The sequence below is a fragment of the Trichomycterus rosablanca genome, chromosome 1 (assembly GCF_030014385.1).
Source record: "Trichomycterus rosablanca isolate fTriRos1 chromosome 1, fTriRos1.hap1, whole genome shotgun sequence".
In the NCBI taxonomy this organism is placed as follows: Eukaryota; Metazoa; Chordata; class Actinopteri; order Siluriformes; family Trichomycteridae; genus Trichomycterus; species Trichomycterus rosablanca.
This window is the reverse complement of record NC_085988.1, coordinates 64,251,617-64,268,140: the sequence shown is the minus strand read 5'-3', so window position 1 is coordinate 64,268,140 and position 16,524 is coordinate 64,251,617. Positions and strand designations below refer to the sequence as shown.

Below are 16,524 nucleotides of genomic sequence, written 5' to 3'. Positions count from 1 at the left end.
TCAGTCCGCAAAGGGGCTTTTTCCCATGACTATATGGGTTTTCTCTAGGTGTTCTGGTTTTCTCCTACCTCCTAAACCCTGCAGAAAGGGGGAAATTGGCTGCCTTTAATAGGTACCACCAGGTGTAAGTGATTGTGTAAATGTGTGTTGCCCTGTCTTGTATTTCTGTCTTGTATTTATGGTTTTCTGTGGTTTATGGACCCACCTCGCCCTTTACCATGATGAAGCCGTTGGTAAAAATGAATGAATTAGGTGAACTGATATGTTAGGGGAAAATTGTGCTGACATTGTAGCATCGTTATAGGAAATTTAAAGGGCCTATTAAAAGCCGAAATGCTCAGCCTGTAGCACAGATTCTGTAGCACTGAGCATTAAAGCAGTTTAATGAAGTCTCCATAGACCCTCTACTATGATTCACATTACTTTCACAGAGCCACTGACAAAAATAATTCCTGCTGCTTTGTAGACAGAAATGACTTTTACAGTGGCGAGAACATGTAATCACCAGTTTTGTTTTTGTTAATTAGTGTGTTTTTAGTTTGTATATTCACTTAAATTTGGACATGTATTGTTGTTTGACATAAAATTAATACAGATAAAGCAGACCTAGATAACACTAATGAATATTGCAAGGCTGTTTTTGGCAATTACAGCTTGAAATGCCTGGTGAGAAATAATTAGCTTTTGCAGCATTGTGGTTTATTTTTGTCAATTCTGTTTTGCAAATGGTTTTAAGTCCCTTTGATATATTTGCAATTTCAAAATTCATTTTATATTTCCATTGGAATATAACAATCTATCTCGGATATTAACTATCTCGAATTATGTTGTACAGTGGTACCTTGAAGCTCGAGGTCAATTGGTTCTGAGAGTGGCGTTGAGTTTCAAGGTATTTTTTCCCCACAAGGATGTATGGGAAACCTGTTAATGTGTTCCATGGTCCCGTGGAGCTGCATATATTTTAGGCTAATGTAAAATAATGGGGTTGTTTTTGACACGTATACACTGAAATTAACAAAAATATAATGTAATACAAAAAAAAACACTGAAATACAACTGCAAAAGAGTTCAAAATCAATAAAAAATACAATAAAACCTGCACGTAACATTTACTTCTTTATTGGTAATTACTTGACATTTCTTCTTAATGTTCTTATGCTTCCTAATTGTGGAGATGCTTGATCTTGAAATACCATATTCCATTCCGTAAAGACACATTCACATAAGACGCAGCACAACAGCTTTTGTACTGGCTGTGCCGTTATTTCCTATGGAGTGTGGTGGTGCACAAAGCTTAACGTGACTTATTGTACTAAAACGAGCGAGGAATTTCATTAGTGAACAGAACTTATGAGCAGTAATAATTAAGAGAGGTTTAGTGTTCCTGTGTCGTTCTTTTAATACATTACGTCACGTTAAGCTATTTTTAATGATGTGTTTTAGACTCTCTCGGAAAAGCTGATTCTCACAATTTCCCAGAGCCTTGAGCTATAACACAAGTTTAAAAGGGATACAGTAGGAAATTCCAGCTATACACAGGTACATGTGGAGCTTTCAGAGTGAATTTGATGGTTATTCCACACAAATGCAGATTCGTCTCATATTTGCACTTTGATGATGCTCAAGGCAAGCGCTAAACAAAGCGGCAGTCGCACACACGTCGAGTTTAAGGGAAACGTCAAGTTTAAGTGCGCCCACCTGCTGCGCCGTGACCAGGATAAAGTGTTGGTAAAGCATAAACATGAAATTAAATAAATAAGTAATCATTTTAACTTTTTTATTTGTAGTATTAATATCTAAAACTTGATTTATTTAATGCTACATTTACATGTGTAAGGGTTTAATACAGTAACTAAACTTTTTTGTCCATCAATAAGTGTGTAAATACCTCGATCAGGCATAACATTATGACCATCTTCCTACTAATGTGTTGGTCCCTCTTTTGCTGCCAAAACAGCCCTTACCCGTTGGTATCTGGCACCAAGATGTTAGCAGCAGATCCTTTAACTCCTGTAAGTTGTGAGGCGGGGCCTTCGCTCCCCACGTGCATCAATGAGCCTTGGTTGCCCATGACCCTGTCACCAGTTTACCACTGTACCTTCCTTGGACCACTTTTGATAGATACTGACCACTGCAGGCCAGGAACACCCCACAAGAGCTGCAGTTTTGGAGATGCTCTGACCCAGTCGTCTAGTCATCACAATTTGGCCCTTGTCAAACTCGCTCAAATCCTCACGCTTGCCCATTTTTCCTGCTTCTAACACGTCAACTTTGAGGATAAAATGTTCACTTGCTGCCTAATATATCCCACCCACTAACAGGTGCCGTGATGAAGAGATAATCAGTGTTATTCACCTTACCTGTCAGTGGTCATAATGTAATGCCTGGTTGGTGTATATCTTTGATCATGCTTAAAATATGTACTCTTTGTTCAGGTACAAGGTCAAAATACATTGTGTGTAAATTTAAATATGATCCGCTGGAAGTAAATAACCAACAACAAAATGTGTTAAATCCTTGTTTTTCCCTCTTGATTTGTCTCTTCTCAGGCTCAGGTTATGGCTATGGCTGGCCAGGCAAAAGAAGCAGAAAAAATGACACTTGGCATCATTTCAAAACGCAAAAGCTGCATTGAGTGTTACCGCCTGCTGTCTGCCATTTACAGCAAGCAGGGAAACCACACTGAGGTGTGTCTTTCTGTCTTTTATGGGACTTTCTAAATTAAATGGTGCGTGCACAGACACATTAAACAGCTTGAGTTAATGAATAGCCTTAAGCGAAAATGAATTACAGTTGTTTTTATTTTATTAATGTTTAAAATGGGAAATTAAGCCCGTTTTGTGTTTGATTACTGCAATCACATGTGTACTTAAGTCACTTTTGGAGGAGAGAAAAAATAATAATAAAGGGAAACTCAAATTAAATGAGGTTTGAGTATATTTCTGGTATGTTTGCACATTTAGTGTGTGCATTAGTATGGTTGAACACAATTCTTTAAAAAAATGTTGTGCACTCGGGTGGCACAGCAGTCAGACATGCTGACTCTCTATCATAGAGAGCTCAGGCTCCCGAGTTCGGTTTTATGAGTATTTACTTTAACTTCTTATTGCTGTGAGGCGATTGTCCTCCAGTGCTCCATGGTGCCATCTCTTCTATGGGTAAATGATTGTTGTCAACATAATTCTGAAGAAAACTGAGTTCAGTAAGCCAGCTGTCCATCTTCCATTTCTTTCATGTCCAATCTGATGCTTGGGTTTCCATTGTTGGTGCTTTTGATGGTAAACTGTTAGCATGGGCACTTTTATTGGCCTGCGACTTCACAGCCCCATACACAGAAGGGACTGATACTTTGTGCATTCAGACTTATTCACCTCATCACCAGTATTACAATTATCTGCAGTTTGACCCACAGAAGTCCATATGTTAATCCGTACCACACAATGGCAATTTGCCCATCATGGCATTCCTGAGTCTTGGCCGCCCAACAACCTGACGATGTTTTATGTCTTGTCCCTTCTCAGACCTCTGTTGATGGGTACTTACCACGACTGCCACGACTCACCACTACTTCCAATATTAGAGATACTTCATCCAATCTGGCCATAACGAGTTGGCTTTTATCACAGTTAGTCTTTATGCCTGAGTATATCTGCTGCATTCAACACATGTACTACAAGTAACTACCATCCAAACATTTACTATATACCTGACTGCGACCTGCACTGTGAGCCTCAAGGTTTGGGACTGATTTTCTGCAAACTGTTGTTGTCTGATGGTGGAAAATACTTGGACATAATAGGGCAAAATTTAATCTAATAAGCCAATAAAGTAAATCTGCAGAGAAGATGGATACAGAGATCAGTGGTGGCTCAGCGGTTAAGGCACTGGACTAGTAATCAGAAGGTCGCTGGTTCGAGCCTCACCATTGCCAAGTTGCCTGTTGGGCCCCTGAGCAAGGCCCTTAACCCTCAATCGCTCAGATTGTATTCAGTCATAATTGTAAGTCGCTTTGGATAAAAGCGTCCGCAAAATAAAGTAAGTGTAAATGGATACGTATGAAATAACTTAAGACTTATGTTGCATGGCCTAGCCAATGTCCTAACTATCCTAATGTGTCCTAATGTGACTATGTTATGTTTTTATGTTTACATGTGCTTGTGTGCTGCAAGGGGCTTTTTTTCGTGTTACCATAGTGTGCTCCTCAAGGAGCACAATCTGGTTGCTGTTTTTTTTTTTAATCTCCTACTCTCCCAATGTGTTCATTATTTCTTGTTTCTTATCCTGTCTTCCTGTCCTGTCTCCCCCCCTTGTCATATTGAATGTTCTGGATGGGTTGATGGCTAATTTCGCTGTAATTGTACCTGTTGCAATTTATAGTGACACCAAAGGCACCTTTGTAATGTTAAGAAATTAAAATTGGTTTGCCAATAGGCATGAGCCAAAATTGAAACACACTACTGTAATAGCAAATCAGTTTTCACCACAGACATCTAGAGGCTGCACTAATGTTATTAGTTTCTAAATACCATTTGACCTTTGAATTTGTTTTTTATGCTTATTAATCATTGATTTGCACTTAAATAATAACAATAATGGTTGGAGACGTGCTTCCCTTTCAGTGTATCTGCTTGTGTTTGTATTTTAGGCATTGCAGGCTTTGGATAAAGCACTGCAGCAGCAGCCGGCAGATCCCGCAGTGAGAGCAGAGCTTTTTTTCTCCATGGGTAACCAGCTCCGAGAGATGAATGAGCTGGACAGAGCCTTTGAGGTGCTGTCACCCCTGGCATGCTTTTTCTCCTCTCCCAGTACTGCACAACATACCCATTTAGTCTGCATCTCAAGTTTATTTTTCCACTCAGTTATTCCTTTTCATCTTTTTGTAGCATTTTCCTGTTGCTGCTCATTCAGTCTTTTTCAATTTCAAAAATAGTTAAGAAAATTGGGAGAAAAAATAGCCTATATTTAGAAAAAGGTCAGAGTTCATTTAAACACAAACACAACCACCTCCTATACAGTGAGGAGTCACTAATATGTGTGGGGTGGGTTGGTGAAAAACAGACAGACAGAAAACAGCACACTCTTATCTGGACCCACACACTGCTTATTTTAACAGAACTTCAGCAGCCGGTTTTGTTTGAGTCCTCTGTTTACTTTCCATGCTCTAATCCATTTTAACACACTTAGTCTCCCTTGTTTCCTGCAAATAGTGATTTTGGCTGGTATCTTTGCCCTTAGACAAACTCCAGCTCTCTTGACACATTATGGCTCCCTGTCTCTGGTTTATTTTGGTCACAGAGGGCTTTTGTTAGGTTAAAAGGTCAACAATAGAGATGTTTTAAATCTGTTGAAAAGTTCAAGTTAAGATAAGGCTTGTACACTGAGAGAAAACAAATATTGAAGCACTTTAGTTTTTGCTATTTTCTATACTTCAAATGCAAATATCCACTTAACATTTTCATTCAGTTTAATTAAAGTGACAAAAGTACAAGGAAAAGATTTTAAATGTTTTCACTAACCAGCTAAATAACATGCTTGTTTTCATTACATTTTACAAAATGTTCCTACCACTCTGGAATTAAGGTTGTATAAACCTTAAATAAATGTGTAATTTTAAATGAAAACAGCAGGTTTTTATTTTAATTATTCTGTCCCTCAGAACTCGAGGCTTTCTCCCTATAACAGCTTGTTTTGTTAAATCTTCTCAACCAATGTTAATATACACAGTCGAGTCACATTATTATGACCACCAGCTAATATTCAGAGTAACTTCTGTGTGCGGCACGAACAGCAGCTACGTAGATGGGCTAGGAGTGACTCAGTAAGGTCCTGGTAGTTGTCAAAGGTATATGGAGCCATGCTGACTCCAGTGCATCCCACAGCTGCTGGAGGGTGCGTGGGGGGGGCAGTGGTAGCCTAGTGGGTAGAGCTTTAGGCTATCAACCGGAACATTGGCAGTTCAAATCCAGGCTCTGCTAAGCCGCCACTGTTGGGTCTTTGAGCAAGGCCCTTAACCCTCTCTGCTCCAGGGGCGCCGTACGATGGCTGACCCTGCGCTCTGACCCCAGCTTCCAATCAAGCTGGGATGGGGGCCAGTGATAGCTTGGTGGTTAAGGTACTGGACTAGTAAGCAGAAGGTTGCCGGTTCAAGCCCCACCACCACCAAGTTGCCACTGTTGGGTCCCTGAGCAAGGCCCTTAACCCTCAATTGCTCATCGTGTTCCGCTCATTGTGTAAGTCGCTTTGGATAAAAGCGTCTGCTAAATGCTGAAAATGTAAATGTAAATGGATATGCGAAGAAAGAATTTCATTGTACTGTACACCTGTATATGTACAGTATATATGACAAATAAAGTACATCTTCTTCTTCTTCTAAAGAGAACATGACTATCGAGGTGGTCCCACAGACACTCAACTGGGTTCAAGTCTGGGGAATTAGGGGGCCAGAGTAGTACTTGGAATTCCTGATCAAGCTCTTCCAACCAATGTCGGACATTTTTAGCCATGTGACATGCCGCATCCCATCCACCCAGAGAAGACAATTTTACCCATGCTACTTTTACCCATGACAGCAACGAGAGATATATGTGCAGACAGCCTATCGCACACCTTATATACCCACCAAGGCAGCTCACAAAACAGGAATTCCCTCATGAGCTACACACTGCCGCCGTCGAAAGTAGGAAGTGGTCATAATAATGTGACTCGACTGTGTACTTTTTAACAATTAGGTGCACATGTATATTTTTCATTTGTGTGATTATTTTGAAGATTTAAATCTAAAACCTATTTTATTTGCTATATTTAGTGTCTGAATATATTGTTCTTTTACATTTTTTAATATATTGTTTATGCTTATACGACCTTTTTTGTTCATCCCTATGTAGTAAATAAAAATAATATGTGTACATTTGAAGTTGTGAATATATGCACTATATACACTGATCAGCCATAACATTAAAACCACCTCCTTGTTTCTACACTCACTGTCACATGGTAGTTCTTTAATTACTGACTGTAGTCCATCAATTTCTCTACATACTTTTTTTAGCCTGCTTTCATCCTGTTCTTCAATGGTCAGGACCCCCACAGGACCACAACAGAGCAGGTGTTATTTGGGTGGTGGATCATTCTCAGTACTGCAGTGACACTGACATGGTGGTGGCGTGTTAGTGTGTGTTGTGCTGGTATGAGTGGATCAGACACAGCAGTGCTGCTGGAGTTTTTAAATACTGTGTCCACTCACTGTCCACTCTATTAGACACTCCTACCTAGTTGGTCCACCTTATAGATGTAAAGTCAGAGACGATCGCTCATCTATTGCTGCTGTTTGAGTTGGTCATCTTGTAGACCTTCATCAGTGGTCACAGGACGCTGCCCACGGGGCGCTGTTCACTGGATATTTTTGGTTGGTGGACTGTTCTCAGTCCAGCAGTGACAGTGAGGTGTTTAAAAACTCCATCAGCGCTGCTGTGTCTGATCCACTCATACCAGCACAACACACACTAACACACCACCACCATGTCAGTGTCACTGCAGTGCTGAGAATCATCCACCACCCAAATAATACCTACTCTGTAGCAGTCCTGGGAGAGTCCTGACTATTGAAGAACAGCATGAAAGGGAGTTAACAAATCATGCAGAGAAACAGATGGACTACAGTCAGTAATTGTAGAACTACAAAGTGCTTCTATATGTTAAGTGGAGCTGATAAAATGGACAGTGAGTGTAGAAACAAGGAGGTGGTTTTAATGTTATGGCTGATCAGTGTATATAGTATATTAAATTACAAAAGCGAAAGTGGCAAGCCAAAAAGAAACTTTTTGGGGAAAATATATTTAGTGTACAATAGAACAAAAACCATAAAAAATCCTAACAAGTTTCTTGTAGTATTTCTAAAATTCACTTACATAGAGGTATCTTTTGTTCCACAGAGCTATAAACTTGCTGTTTCACTCAACCCTGACCAATCACAGGCTTGGATGAACATGGGTGGAATACAACATATAAAGGTAAGGGTTTACAAATCAAAAAATTAAAAGCAAACAAATAAACCCATAGTAAGCATAGTGTTAAATTACAATACATTACATTCTTTTTTTTTTTTAAATGTGGTTTTCATTTGCCCATGAGAACTTTCTGCCCTGCGTCTTACACATTCCATCTATGCATCCTCGTAGGGAGACTACGTAGCAGCAAGAACATACTACCAAAGAGCTCTAAACCTCTCACCTGGTTCCAAACTGCTTAAAGAGAATCTCGCCAAACTGGACAGGCTGGAGAAAAAACTGCAGGGTGCTTAGAGAAAACAGAACCTGAAGACATCCCAGAGTGAACTGCTAATGGAATACAGACATACAGATCGCTGAATGAAGAGCTGGATGCCTTCAAAGCTCCTGTTGCAATCAATGGTGACAGAAGATCTGTAAGAGGAGAATAAGTACTGAATCAAAAATGTAGAGGCTTAACGTAGCAGATGCATATTGCTAACGCAGGTTAGCTTCAACATGTATCAAATAGCAGGAGTTACTAGCCTCATTAACTCTTTTGAAGATTTATCTTGGGCCTGCCTAAATCTGCAGGTCTATCTGATATGAACTGAATGTTTTGACCGGTGTTTTTTGACACCTCTAAACTGAATTTGATTAATCTCTGTGAATTTGTCTAGAATGTATCTAATTGGGGCACTTGGTCCTGATCTAATTGTACCATAGGAGCTATTATCCAAACCTTCTGATGATCTCAGTTTTAATGACGGGAGATCCAGCCCTTTTCACACTCAAATTCTGAGTAATTGCCAGTATAGCTGTATTTGTAATCTCTTTAGCATTTCCCTGAGATGCTTTTTTCTATACCGTTACTATGCAAGTCCCAATGTGTCATTACAAATAGAACTTTGATTTGGGCAGCACCAAACACAGCTGGCAGTGTGAGTGAAATACAGATTCTATTTGGTTAGTAGCAAGCCGTAGCCTACTGGACTAGTAATCAGAAGGTTGCTGGTTCAAGCCCCACCACTACCAGGTTGCTGCTGTTGGACCCTTGAGCAAGGCTCAACCCTCAATGGCTCAGACTGTATGCTGTAACTGTAATGTAAGTCGCTTTGGATAAAGGTGTCTGCTAAATGCTGAAAATGTGAATGGTTAGTGGTGTTAGTGTCTGATTCTAAATCCTTCAAGTACTCTGGTTCACTCCCAAATGCATGATGCAGTAAGTAAAGATTTTTTTCTTAATGGCCCTTATGTATAATTGAGTGAGTAAACTGGTATGGCTGTAATGTTTTGCAATAAATCACCATTACAGTCTTTATAAGAATGAAGCAATTACTGAAGAAGAAAATAACTTTTTTTGTTTGTTTATGCATTTTCTCCCCTTTTTTCTCCCTTTTTAGCGCGTCCAATTGCCCGATTGCGTCATGCTTCCTCTCCACCAATGCCGATCCCTGCTCCGATTAAGGAGAACGAAGCTAACCCACGCGCCCTCTGACACGTGGGCAGCATGCCGTATGCATCTTATCACCTACACTTACACGAGTGCAGTGCAGCTCAGCGCTGTGTACGCAGAGACACACCCTGAGAGCACTCTTTTCTCATCTCTGTGCAGGCGCCATCAATCAGCCAGCAGAGGTCGTAATTGCACCAGACATGAGAGAGAGACCCCCATCTGGCTTAGTCCCACCCATATCTGAACAACAGGCCAATCGTTGTGCATGTGGCCGCTCAGCCTTAGCCAGCAGGCAGAGCTGAGATTCGATACGATGTATTCGAGCTCTGGTTCCAGCGTGTGTTTTTACCGCTGCGCCACCTGAGCGGCCTGAAGAAGAAAAGAACTTTAACTCAAGTTAATCAGTTGTGTATTTTTTGTAAGTTTCTGTGGTCATTTACAGATGATTTGGCTCATAAATGGACACATTACTGGGCTTTTGCTTTCATTTAATTAAATAGTTGAATCCTAGGAATGATTAGCCAACAGCTCTTTATAATAATAATGTTACTTTGCAGATATCTTTGGCTTATTACTTGATATTAAAGAAGTATGTAACTGTATGTAGAAGTAGAAAGTAAAGAACTGTGATTTTATGACTTTAACCACTGTAGGATTGGATTTTGTTGGTTTTTTTTCCCCCATCTCAGATTGGTGAGTCAGTGTAAGGATTTTCCTTAAACTTCTTGTTTCTCTTGTTTACCCTGATTTTCACCCCCTTTGTTTAATATGTACCAGACAATAGCTACCAATAAGGTGAGATGAAGGGATGGCACGTGCTTCCTCGATGTCACTGAGCAGATCCACTCTCTTACAGGAGGTCACTTTTTACCCACTTCTAACAGCATGAAGTCACAGAGCCAACAGATGATTAATGTGTATGGCAGGAGTGAATACTGCCCCCACCCAGAGAGCAGGGCCACTCAAACCCCAGCTTCTGGTCACAAACAGCTTGTGGCATTGTAGGGCTTTTACTTGCAAGGTCCATATTTGTTCAGTTGTACCTCTTGAAAATCTTCTAAATGAGTATTGCAATGTCACTTGTAACCTTTAAGCTGTATGAGGCTGGGAGATACAGCACAGCTGAGTAACAAATGCTTGCTTTCAGGAGTTGTTCCAGTAGCACATGTCTATTTAAAAGGTGTCCCAACTCCTAAATTCCAAAATGTTTTGCTGTGGTTCACAGGATACCACTTGATGTACGTCTGGGAATCACTTGGGGTTTTGACTTACTGGTAAATACGCAGCTAAATTGCTTGTGTGAAAAGGGCTTGAAAAGGCTGGTTTGCTCAACACCTGTGTTCTGTGAACATGGTAAGATACTATTCAGTGCTGTAGGATTAACAAAAGTGTGTTTTGCTTTGTGTGCATTGTTTGTGATTGTATGAGTGACTTTTAGTTGGAATAAGAGTCATGTTCTGCCAGAGAAATGCCCTTTTTACATACTAGTTATTCTAGAATGTTCCTTTTTTGTCACTGATTGTATGTACTCTAAACGTGGAATGTCCAACCCTCTAAGCTCTGTAAATAAAGTAGTGATCTGTACAGTGATTTGCATATCAAGCTCTTTTATTTTCTTACTGATAAACTGGTGAAATGAAGTTTAACAAATCAACGCATTTGTGATGTGATGCTCATTTTTTTATAATATTCATCATTTTATTTTATTCTGATTCTTTTTAAATCACTAGTTATTAAAAACATTTTGTTCAGTCGTAGCTGTTTTTCACATTTCAGAAACAATGTAGTCATGTATCATTATTTAATTAAAAAAAAAACATCCCAATGTACAATACAAGACGACTGTGTGAACTTATTATAAATCAAAACTACAGCATATTTAGGTGGCTCTGTGGTACTGCAGGTAGTGTGGATGCTGCAGAGCTCCAGGGTCCTGAGAGGTTGAAACATTGCCTCTGCTAATGCCAAGTTTACACTACACGACTTTCCAAGTCATCAGGTCGCTGTACAGTTCACACTACACGACTGGATCTCTTATAATCGGGAGTCTTTCAAGTCGGTGTATATTTCACACTACACGACTGATTGGCGATGGAGAGTTTCACACTACACCATCTATCACCAACTGGAATCGCAGGCGAGCTTCTCTGGTCTCCCAAACTATGTTTTGTCACGAAAACAAACGTGAGAAGTGACGAGGGGTTTAATGATACCACGTTCAAAAATGCACGTCAACAAGTAGCGAGAGATCAAAGTTCTTTGTGCAGCGTACAATCAAGGAGAAAAAAAAAATGAATTTGAGTGGATTTGGCTACGCGAGCTGCATGGATTGTTCTTTAGTGAGTTGGATGTTAATAAATATTTTTTGCAATGTAATGTTGGTGTTATGTTTTGTAGAGAACGATGAGGTCAGAAATACTGTAAAACTTGTGTGTGTACTGATATATTCTGATATAAACTATATTATGCCCCTGTCCCACCTTTTTACACCTCCTCCCCTGCGTTTCCCCTCACACCGTATCTTGCGTTCTCATTGGCTGTTCGACATAGCACTCATTGCCAGTTGGGTGACTCAGATCCAGATATTTGACATGCTAGATATATTTCTTTAGTTGCTGAGCGCTCGGCGAGCACTCTGTGAGCCGCTCGGATCGAGTTGTTGAGTAGTTCACACATAGCGATTGAGAGCCGAGTTTTGATCACCGAGCGAATGCCGAGTGGTTCCCAAGCCGACAAATCTAGCACCAACCAGTCAGCAAGTAAAAATCAGGGCAAAAATCGTGTAGTGTGAACTAGGCATAAATGTCTGTAAAAAGTTTACTATGTTCATACTCTCTCAAAGTAACTTTACATGTTCCATGACCAGAAAACCTCTAGTGAGCGAGCAGCGGTCAACAGTGGCAAAGAAAAACTCCCTAAATAGTACAAAGAAGGAAACAGTGTTCTCCTTGGGTGGCCTAGAGGATTAAATGAACAGATACTAAAGAGATTAATTGGATTAGAAACAAAAGATAAAACAAAAAGCTATAATAAATGCCTTCCTTATACCCAAGGTCACTTTACATATCAAAAGGTGAGAGAAAAACAGACTTAGGACAGAGGAGGAAAGTACTGAATGAAAAGGTAGGTTTTAGCTGAGTTTCAATAGAAAAAAAAATTAAGAGCAAAGGCGATAAGTTTGTGGTAATGCGTTCCAGTGAATGATATAACACTGAATGTACCTACCCACCAACAGTACCTAATCCGAATTTTAAATCAGACCAGAGACCACTATCTGAGGACCTTGTGCAGAAATATAGGGGTGTAAAAGTTCTAAAAAAACTGGGTCCATCAAGGTATTAGTATGTTAGCAGTAGAACTTTAAATTGAAAACGAAGTGAGACAGGTAGCCAGTTTAATTGTTGAAGAATTGGGGTAATATGAGCAGATTTTTATTAGACTATGAAAGTAATCCATGTCAAGTTTATCCTTCAGTTCAGTCTGTGGTAGAATATTGTTTTGTCAGTTTCTGTACATTGTGAGTGCAGTCACTACAGATTCCGCTTACATCCAGCAGAAACTGAATTGCTGGCATTGCAGCCTCAAACCAACAGACTTCAGCCTCAATTGAATAAAAAGGTAAAAGTGAACTACTTTGGGGTAAAAAAAACAGAAGATACAACATGTGTATGAAACATATGAACAAAATAATTAATAATACGTCAATTGTGCAGAGTATAAAATGAGACGGGTATTACAGCCATTAGGGCTTCCTTGGTACATCAGCACCCACATATCACACAATAACTCTGTGTCCCCTAAACTTGAAATATTTGAAACTTGACACCCTTTGTCAAGAAATTCGTACCCTTAAACTCGCCGTTTACCTTAAACTCGACGTGTGTGCGACTGCCGTTTTGTTCAGTGCTTGGCTTGAGTGGTGCAGTAAAACGTCATCAAAATGCAAATATAAGATGTCTGAGAGATATGAGAGTCTGCATCTGTGTGGAATAACCATTAAATCCACTCTGAAAGCGTCTGCATGTACAGTATCTGTGTCTAGCTGGATTTTCCTTTTTAAACTTGTGTTGTAGCTGAAACATTCGGATCCTTAAACCGAGGTGAACTGCTAGCCGTCATTACTACAACATGCATCGCCGTGCTGCCCTCTTGTGGTGGAAAATTGGAAGTAATTGAAAGTACTGCGGGATTTAACTCAAATTAGGGTTTACAGGTGTTAAAATCGTACCTACTGTCAACCTTTGATCTTACACTTAATGTTGGCGGTGATTGCTTAAACATTATAACCTTTTAAACTAAAAAATCAAAACCACAACCATTTATCAAAAAGCACACACATTTACCTACATTATTAACACTATTTACTGTTTTGACAAAATGATTCAGGTTTGTTGAACTGTCACTGCAAAACTGAAATAATACAGTGTAAAGTTTTAATACAGATGTTTTTTATTCCTCAAACTTTTCAGTTGTATTGCACTATTTTTGAATGTGTTACAGGTATTAAATTAGTAATTAGTGTAAAAATTACATAAATCAAGTTAAACATTACCCTCTTCGTGCTATTTAAATTCTTGTATTCATACCTGTATGTATATATCGATTATAATCTATATTATTTTATCTACATATATTGCTATTATTATTATTATCCGTATATTACCACTATTATACTCATCCATACCTATGTCTGATATTTTATATCTGATACAGTCTATATTCATATTCTATTGTATATACATATATATATATATATATATATATATATATATATATATATATATATATATACATACCCATAACCGATACATTGTTTATATTCATAACTATAATAATATCCTTATTTCTTTATTTATTCTAATATATCTGTATATATTGTTTACAAGAATAGATACACTACTGCTTCTGTTACATGTACCAGATGCACAATTTGCACATACTGTTTTTCTGTTGCATACAAAATGCTGTATAAATGCACCCTATTTACTTACTTCATTTATTTGAATTAGTTTCTCTTCTTTTGCTTGTTAAACTACTGGCGACCAATATTTTCCCTCAGGATAAATAAAGTATCTATCTATCTATCTGTCTGTCTGTCTGTCTGTCTGTCTGTCTGTCTGTCTGTCTGTCAATTTTCAAATGAACACCTGTAAACAGCATATAAGTTTCAAAGTTTACAAATCAGTCTTTATTTGCATTTTACTTTCCCCAACTCTTTTTGAAACTGGTGTTGCAATCGGATTCTACACCAATCAAAAAAATGCCATGTGACACCAGTTAAAACATTTAAATCAAGTTTATAATTTAAAAACAATATGGGAACATACCTTATATTTGTTTCAGCAACACCTATTCCTAACAGGTGAATAAAATGTAGTATAAAATTATATGCTGCCAACTTTGTGGCAACAGTTTGGAAAAGTTTTTTTTTGTCTTTGTCAGACAGGATTTCACAATTTGTGTGCCTGACTTTCAGAGGCCTGCAGAAGACCTTACCCTTAAGCCCAGTGAACATGCAGTATATTGTATGAAATGGAGCATTGATTACTAGGCAGGTGGTCTCATTCAAAATCAGCGCCTGACCTCACATATACTTAATGCGCACAAATCCTCACACATCCAATGTTAAAGCTGCAAAGCAGAGCAGCTTATATAACAGTTCACATTAACACTGATTGTTTCATGGATATGTCTCCACGAATTTACAGACAGACATGCACTGAAATTCATTAAAAGCTGTCCTCCCCTGTCATATGTAAATAAGCAAACTACTTAAGAGTGTACATGTGTAAGTGGTGCCCTACGATAAATTGTGGGCTTGCCCAGGGTGTGTTCCTGCCTAGCTCCCAGAGTATCCTGGTGGTGCTAGATAGACACACAGCAACCCAGACCAGATAAAACAGTTTGTGAAAATGATTGAATTAAAATTGTCCTTAAGTGTGAGCAAGTGGCTGGGTGAGTAATCTGTCATGATAAAATAGTTCTCTACACAAGGCCTAATGATGATCTGTGCCTACTGTTTACTGGTTGCACCAACCTGACCAGGAATAATCGGTTAGTGAAAATGATTTTACTAATAAAAACTGAGGGCAGGGTGGCACAGCTGGTACAGTGGTTGTCGTGTCTGGTAGACAAACATGTAGAAGGTTAATTTGATGCACCCATTTGCTTGAGTGTTGCCTTGCAAAGGAATGGCGATCTTTTTTATTTTATTTTTATAGACATCACAAGCAAAACACAAAGTTTTCTTAATCTTCTCTGACAGTGCCTTTAATAGTTTCTTTTTCTTAAGAATATTGAACTATGTACAATTAGGGAATATATTGCACTCTACAATACTTACCCACTCACACACTTTCTTAACCGCTACTCACACACACATACACACACCCATTCACCTATAGGGCAATTCAGTGTCTCCAATTAACCTAACTGCATGTTTTTGGACTGTGGGAAGAAAACCGGAGCTCCCGAAGAAAACCCACGCAGACACAGGGAGAACATGCAAACTCCACACAGAAAGGACCCGGACCGCCCCGCCTGGGGATCAAACTCAGGACCTTCTTGCTGTGAGGCGACAGTGCTACCCACCAAGCCACCGTGCCGCCCCACTCTACAATAGCACAACAAAAATAAATACATAAATACAATCTAATATAAAAGTTATACATTTAAATTGCATTGTTATCAAAATAATAAATCTCTCAGTTGTTACCTTCTATAACCATTCTTGTTATCACATCTGGTCTCATTTCTGCTAAATACTTTATCCAATCATTCCAATGCATTTGAATACATCCATTATAATATTTACTAAAAAAGTTTTTCTCTATTAAATACATTTTTTTAGTTAGTTATATCCAGTCATCTATAGTTGGTCCTTCTGATTGTAACTATTTCCTGTCAGTGCATTTTTACTAGCTTCTAAAAGCACAGCCATTAAATATTCTGCTTGTCCCATATCAGGGTGAATAAATCCCAAATATAATACCTAACTGCACACAGGAATCTACCTTCTAAATAAATGCTGTAGAGCTTCCTTTGGAATAGAGATCTTTAATTTGGTGCCATGCTTTACTTGGA

At 38.9% G+C, this 16,524-nt stretch overlaps 1 protein-coding gene across 1 annotated transcript in view; it reads left to right on the top strand.

Moving 5' to 3' along the window:
* Nucleotides 1-11,031, top strand: part of tmtc1 (transmembrane O-mannosyltransferase targeting cadherins 1) — a 101,255-nt gene extending 90,224 nt beyond the window's left edge. The window contains exons 17-20 of the mRNA XM_062994963.1: nucleotides 2,550-2,687; nucleotides 4,646-4,768; nucleotides 7,932-8,009; nucleotides 8,178-11,031. Coding sequence (XP_062851033.1) covers nucleotides 2,550-2,687; nucleotides 4,646-4,768; nucleotides 7,932-8,009; nucleotides 8,178-8,300 — 462 coding nt within the window. The 3' untranslated portion in view covers nucleotides 8,301-11,031. The remainder of the gene's footprint in view (nucleotides 1-2,549; nucleotides 2,688-4,645; nucleotides 4,769-7,931; nucleotides 8,010-8,177) is intronic.
* Nucleotides 11,032-16,524: the final 5,493 nt, after the last annotated feature.